This window comes from Pinus tabuliformis, chromosome 3_2, assembly GCF_031772625.1.
Source record: "Pinus tabuliformis cultivar Carrire ecotype Pingquan chromosome 3_2, CPIR1, whole genome shotgun sequence".
Lineage (NCBI taxonomy): Eukaryota > Viridiplantae > Streptophyta > Pinopsida > Pinales > Pinaceae > Pinus > Pinus tabuliformis.
The window spans coordinates 769227307-769234702 of NC_142302.1; the positions used below are offsets into that span (position 1 = coordinate 769227307).

Consider the following 7396-nt stretch of genomic DNA (forward strand, 5'->3'; position numbering starts at 1 on the left):
GCATGGCGAAAAGTTTGGCATCATAGATTTGTTGTGTCCTGCAGATTAGTATGTTATAAAAGCATACAACAATATCAATTTTCCATCTCTAAACAAGTTAGTCAGCATTTAAATAACCCACCAAATGTTCTTTTAAATTATGCTTCCAAATGTTTCATTCTTTATTTTCAAGCCTTCGTGAATTTTGTGAAAGGTTTTTTTTTTTTTTTTTACCAACTGTTGCACTTTCAATTAATTCCTGTAATTTTCATGATTCTCTCAATTTTCATGCCCCCAAAGTTTTGTTTTATGCACATGCCAATCCTTCTAAACAACAATTGTTAACTATTATTTTTTTTTTTTTTTTTTTGAAACTTGATAACAAAAGATAATATATGATCATAATATATTAATATAATTAATACAATCATATTAATATATTAAATTAATATATTAATATAATTAATATAATCATATTAATATATTATGACAATCAAATATAGATATATCAACACAAATCAAATATTAACCAAATATATCAAATCTAATCAATCAAAATATATACAAAATAAAAAACAAGTCGCACAACAAAATAAAAATATAATAATAAATTAATATATTAATACATTTAATATATCAATATATTAATTATAATAACAACATTAATATATTTTATAATGCAATTATAAAAGATATTAATATATTAATATAATTAATACAATTAATATATTAATACACTTTTTTATAACAATCATTAATTAATCACATATTTACAACAAATTATAATTAAAACTATTATATCAATATATTAATATAATTAATATATTAACATATTAATAATATAACAAACAAATTAAATAAAAACAAAATAAACCTAAAAATATAAAACAAACCAAAAGAAATGCAAAACAAAACGGATGGCAGCGCTCTTGAAGTTTTTTTGTTGAGCATTGTATACCTCATTGATGGCAGCGCTCTTGAGCTCCTGGCGAGCTGGTAAAATGATGATTTTTTTCTGCTGGAAAATCTCCAAATATCAGCAAGATTTCCATCGAAAATTGCTCCAAGAAAAACAAGTGCTGGATTGCACTAATATGGTGGCTGCAACTGCGCTCTAGGAAGATAGAAATTCTGGACTCCTGCCACAGTTTAGGGACTTTGCCAATTTCAGAGATTATATATTAGCTTAAAACATTAAGTGAGTTTCCCAAACAGTGTAATGATTTGATCTGACGCAGAAGATGGATTGTTTATATAATAGATGGATGGATTGTTTATATATAATAGCTGTAGCTCTGTTTAAAACGCTCAGGGTTTTTAACCAAAATGTTTTTCACTCAAGCTCAAAGCTTATACACGAATTTTTAATGTTTCAACAAGCTATGCGCTGATAGTGATGGACACTTTATTCACTCTAAATCTCAAGCTGACAGGCCTCACAACTACAAAAGAGAAACTGAAAAGTCATAAAATTGGTAATGTCAAGCACAACCAATAAGCCCATCAGGGTAGTATAAGTTTCTCTCCAGCGTAGATGGTATCATCTGTAAACCCATTTGCAGCTTTGATTGCTTCAACTGAAACCCCATACTTCCGAGATAGTCCCCACAGAGTGTCTCCTTTATATATCTCAATAGTTTGGCTTGATTTCTTCTTTCCACCCCCTTTCTGAAACTTCTTACCGACATCATAGGCAACACCATTTGCTGCTTTTGGCACTTCACTGGCTTTCTCCTTCAGGTCTTCAAAGGTATTCTCGGTAGAACTGACTGAGACACGCTCCTCGGAAATAAACGATTCTTCTACAGGTTTTTTTCGGCCACAGGGCCTTGAAGAGGCTCAAAGCTATCCCAGTGAAGACAACAAAGCCTGCACTTGTTGCAACTACAACATCCTTCTTACCATCATCCTTACCGCCAGATTTGTCATTTGGTTTCTTACCGTCTGCCATTGTTTACTTCCTGATGAAACCCGAGCCGAGCCGCCGTAAACCGTGCAATTCTACTTTCAGTCCACAAAATGCAAGGCCATAGAATAATGCACCGAATTGTTTTTCAAACCCTAGCCTGCATCGATCCAAAGGCTTCCTGCAACTCGATCACTAAGAAAACACAACCCAAACAAAGGCTCACCTGGCTCTTGGTATGAAAACAGAGGCAGTGAACAGATAAATTTTTCAAAATAAATCTCCACCTTCTCTGCCATGGTGGGGCAATTCACAATATATATTTCCAATCATTGTTTGTCGAATGAATATAGGTATCCTTTTTTTCTGAGATCCACACTTTGGCATGGACAATGCCAGATCCCCACCAATCACTCAAAAATAGTGTCACATTTTTGACATTACGTCTTCCAGTAGCAAGCTGTGCTAACTCCTGATCATAATCTGGAGAAACCCCCGAGTGTTGAACTATTCTTATTGAAACATTCCTGTCTGATGCATTCTCTAGCGATTTGAACACCGCTTCTCTAACTGGTGCCCTGAATCTTTCCATGTCTGTTGTGGAGTAGCCATAGTCACCAGACTTGGGATTCTGAGGTTGGGCCAGTAACTGCCAATACTGTGCTATTATGTCCAATTTGCTACTAGAGTTTCCAGCAAGCCATTGCAAGACAACGCCAGAGAACACGACTCCAGGTACCCGAGAAAGCTCTGGCATATCACTGGGAATGGACTGAACAAGCCATGACCTACATTCCCCATCGTTTCCCAACGCAGTCTTGGAATATAGCAAAAGGAAACAGGAAAAACAACAGTGTCTTAGTCATCATACAGGCCTGTATAAAAATAGGCTTCAAGTCATGTAGAAAAATAGGCTTTGAATGTGCGGTCCTATCATATCTTTATAAGACCTTGTGACAGAAGATGGTATTGCATTGATTGAGCTGGATGCTAGTTTCAACCAGTTGGCCAAACAACTGGCAATGAACTTTTTAATTTTTTTAATAATAATAACATATATATATCAGATATATATATTATTACTATATGGGAATTTTTAATTTTTATTTATTGTTGTTTTTATTTAATGTTTTGCTGTTTTTTTTTTTTTTTTTTTACATCTAAAAAACAAAGAAATGGTTAGTTTTAGTTTTTGTTTTTTTTTTTTAAAACCTAAATTGCATCTAAAAATTTAAAGATGTTTTTTTCATTCACAAAATTCTTTATTGTCGTTTTGCAAATTAGTTCTCCAGCAAGAGTATTTTTATTTGAATGAAATCAATAGATTTTCTGATCTTCCTAATCGCACGAAGCGCAGGAAGAGAGCATACTAATCGATTGATTCGTTTTTATTTATGCAGGGGGGTGTTTTTGAAAAGACGAAATTTAAAACTAGCTAAACACTAAACCATCAGAAAACTCAAACTTAAACTTCTTTGTGAAGATCCTGTTGTCACCAGGTCTCACAAGTTATTTTGTCTAAAGAAAAATACTAGTACTAAATTAAATTTCTAATGCCTAATCCCTTAGCACCATCCGCGGCAACGGCGCCAAAATGTTGGGCAATTTATTGGGCTTAAATTGCTGCATTAAATTATCGACCAGGGAAACTCGTAAGCTTGTGATGATGCCAGCACAATATATGCAGGAGTAGGAAACTAACCTATGTCTAACTTAATTATTTATGATTCAATATAATATGCAAGGGAAGAGGCTCCTAACTAAGGAGGTCCTGGTTGTCCTTCCCTAGAGTATCATAGAGAAACCATTCATAAACCAGAAACTTGAAATAAAGACAAGAGAATGAACTTAATTGTTGTTTAGATTCAGGTAGAGAGAGAGACTAACTTAGTCTCTTGATTGTCCTCTCATGTACTAGTCCAAACTAAACTAAGATTCATTCACAAGCATAAGAAATGAAATAACTTGAAACATAAACACAAAAAAGAATGAATTTCAATTACCATATAAATCAATGGAGAGAGAGCCTAACTTAGACTCTTGGTATCTCCGCATATGATACTTGAAACATAAAAGCAAAAGAATGAATTTCAATTATCATGCAAATCAAATGGAGAGAGAATCTAACTTAGACTCTTGGTTATCCTCTCATAAGTTGATAAGATTCTAATTTAAAACTCATTCATCAATCATAAACAAATCAAATCCTCAAACATCTAAGAAATTAAATGAAATAAGATCTAATATGAAATAACATGTTTCTCTCATCCTTTTAGAGTGAGCTCAATTCTCCTAAGAACAAGACAAATTATTCCATATACTACATTAAGCAAACTTATATCTAAAAACTACATAATGGAAATAAAACTACATAATGGAAATGTATGAAAAATGAAGCTTTATTCTATGCCATCATAAGTTGGATACAATGCTCTAAGGGTCCTCCCTTTGGAATGGAGGAGGTACTCCTATTTATACAATGAGAGGAGATAACAAACTCATAATGATGATCCACTAATCTCTCTTTTAGTTCCATACATTTCTCAACCATCTAGACACATAACCCTATCCTCCATGAGGTCCATGATTTTCTCCATGATCTTTTCCATGAGGCTTATCTTATCAAATTCGAATTTGATCATTCAAGGCCACATAAAAGTGTCTTGGAAGCTTCCTTGGAACCTACACATGTCACCAAAACAACCCACTTTCCATATATAAAGTAAAATATATTATTTTCTAATATTTAATCAAGAATTTCTCTCAAAAATGCTTAAAAATAAACAATATTTGGAAAATATAAATGAGACCCATTAATGGTGAATAGTAGGGAAAATGGAGTGACAAGGTGATGAATAGTGAGCGAAATAATGGAATCATAGGTGAAAAATGTATGGTAATGAGTGCCATTTTTGGAGCCCAACATCATCCATATAAATTTCCACCGCATCATGGACTAATTCGGCGAAAATACTCAACACTGCTCTCTGGAAAGTGGCAGGAGCATTGCATAGGACAAAAGGAATGACCCTATAGGAAAAATTACCTTAAGGACAGGTGAATGTGGTCTTATCCTGGTCTTCTGGGTAGATATGGATTTGGTTGTACCCACTGAATCCATCTAGGAAAGAGAAAAACATTTTCCCTGCAAGGTTGTCCACCACTTGGTCAATGAAGGGTAGAGGAAAATGATCCTTTTTTGTGGCTTTTTTCAACTCCCTGTAATTGACACAAATCCTCCACTTACCATTTTTCGTGGGAACTAACACCAAAGGGGAGACCCACTCTCTTTCGGAGATAGGGTAAATGAATCCTGCATCTAGCAGTTTTTGCAATTCTTCTTTGAATATATCTTTAAGAGCTAGATTCATCCTCCTTTATGGTTTTCGGACCGGCTTGCAACCTTCTTTGATGTATATGTGGTGAGTACACACTGAGGGGTGTACTCCCTTCATTTCCTTGTAACTCCAAGCGAAGGATTCTAGATTTTACTTTAACATGTTTCGTAGCTTCTCCTCTTCGAGGGCAGAAAGAGATGGATTAATTTTAAAGGTTTTATCTAGGCTAAATTCTATGGTTTTGACACAGAGTGGGTTGGAATCAGCTAAGCATAAGTCAATTAGATGATTGTTTTGGGTTTCCTTTACTGCTTCTTCTAAAGGTAATGAACCAAGAGTTGGACTTTGGAGCAGGTGTTCAATCAAGTCATCCTCATCTTGTTGTCCTCCTCCCATGGTTGCTTCCAAAGCATAAAGTTGGGCGGAATAAACCTCATCTTCTTCCTCCTCCTCCAACCATAAAGGTAAATCATGCTCTAGATAAGGTTGAGAAAGAGGGTATAGGACTAACTGCTTGGACATATGCCCATTCTTGATGGTCATATTCCCAACTCTGTAGCTAATGTAAGCATCGGTTGTGGCCAACCATGGCCTCCCAAGGATGAGAGGATAACCAGTAAGCCTAGCCTTAGGATGGAGAACTAGGAAATCTAAAGGATACTCCTAGGAGTCAATGGAGACCATCAGATACTCCATAATTCCCTTAGGGGTTACTATGGAACGGTCTGCAAGTTGCAAAACTATTGTGGTATTCCTCAATGACCCTTGGAGGTTGAGCTTGAGCGTGGTGTCCTTGGTCATCACATTAACGGCAGCCCCAAGATCGATCAGAGTGTGTGGGACAATGGTGCCATTGATGTGCACATCTACTATAGGGCTTCTAGGGTCCAAATATTTTAGACATATTACCTGCCCCAAAATTAAGTTGGATAGTTACCCAATGACATTAATGGTAGGCGCATCCCTTTTTCACCTCCCTGGATGCTTGAAGAATTTCTCCTTAATCAACTTATTGTAAATGGGAACATCTTTCAATTCTCCCATAAGTTCAGTATCTTCTGGGTAGGCTGGAGTGGTTGGGCTAATCTCTTAGGAAAGGATGGATTTGCTTTAAGGTTGCGTTCCTCTCTTTCTTCCTCAACCTCCCTAGGTGGAGGGGGAGGTTGGTTATCCAGGAGAACTCCCCTAGATCTCAGGTTAATCTCCTATATTTCCACAACATAAGCTAGATAAGATGTGTCTCCATTGTATACTTTCTGAGCCTACCTATTGTTCGCATTAGGATTTGGCTGGGCAGGTATCTGGGGTTGCTTTGGTGGAGTGGAGTGTAGGAGTTGTGGTTGGGAAGGTGGAGGCAATAGAGCTGGAGCATTGTTGTATTGGGGCCTCCACCCCTAGAGTGGTGTATTCCACTGAGGTTGTGGCAGAGTGTAAGGTTGAAATGACTGGTTGGCTAGCTAGGAATGATACTGCGATGCATACGACCAAGGAGGGGGTGTAGACCAAGAAGGATGAGCAAGGGTTCCCCAAGAGGGTATAGCTGTGGTTTGGTTGGGGTTGTAATATGCATGGGATGACCCTTGCATGCCTTGGTGGTATGGCCTAGGCCCAGGAGGTCTCCTTTGGTTAATGTAGCGAAGCTACTTAATGACCCCATTAGCTCCTTGATATATAGCTTTGAGTCTGGGCAAAGAAGGGCACTTGTTTGTGGAGTTGTTTTCTTCACAGACCAAGAAAATTTCAATACAGTTCAATGGACATTTGTTCCTAGGATGCCTCCTGGTGCATCTAGGACAAAAGATGGCCAAGGCTATCTCTTCTTCCTCCTGCTTCCTTTTAATGTTCATGGTGTCCATTTGCAAGGCAAGGGTTTGCAACATCTCACTGTTGAAATCTTCCAGCATGTTTCCAATTTCACCCTTGATGGATGAATTGGAAGATGATGTAATGGCCATAGGTTGACAACCCCTACCCTTTTTCTGGCCGCCCTAGAATGGTTTCTAAAGACAGTCTTGATATCCTCATAGGGTAATTGGTAGATATATCCTCTTGCTAACAAATGTAAGGTATCCAGAAGATCTTCTCTTACTCCCCTAAGTAGGACCAGCTTTAGTGACTTAGGGTCAAGTGTGCACCTGACCCTTTTGTAACTGAGCTGGAATCTTTCTTCGTA

At 36.8% G+C, this 7396-nt stretch overlaps 1 protein-coding gene and 1 pseudogene across 1 annotated transcript; both read right to left on the minus strand.

The window, feature by feature from the left end:
- Positions 1-1334: 1334 nt before the first annotated feature.
- LOC149182889 (uncharacterized) lies at positions 1335-2095 on the minus strand (annotated as a pseudogene).
- Positions 2096-2195: 100 nt separating this feature from the next.
- On the minus strand, positions 2196-2642 carry LOC149182890 (uncharacterized). Its single transcript, XM_089414712.1, has one exon. It carries the CDS (start codon positions 2640-2642, stop codon positions 2196-2198), a length of 447 nt encoding a protein of 148 aa, XP_089270838.1.
- Between the last annotated feature and the right edge of the window lie 4754 nt (positions 2643-7396).

Bases quoted from the DNA above. Each gene is read 5' to 3' on its own strand.
- LOC149182890 (XM_089414712.1), bottom strand. From the start codon at position 2,642: ATGCCAGAGCTTTCTCGGGTACCTGGAGTCGTGTTCTCTGGCGTTGTC.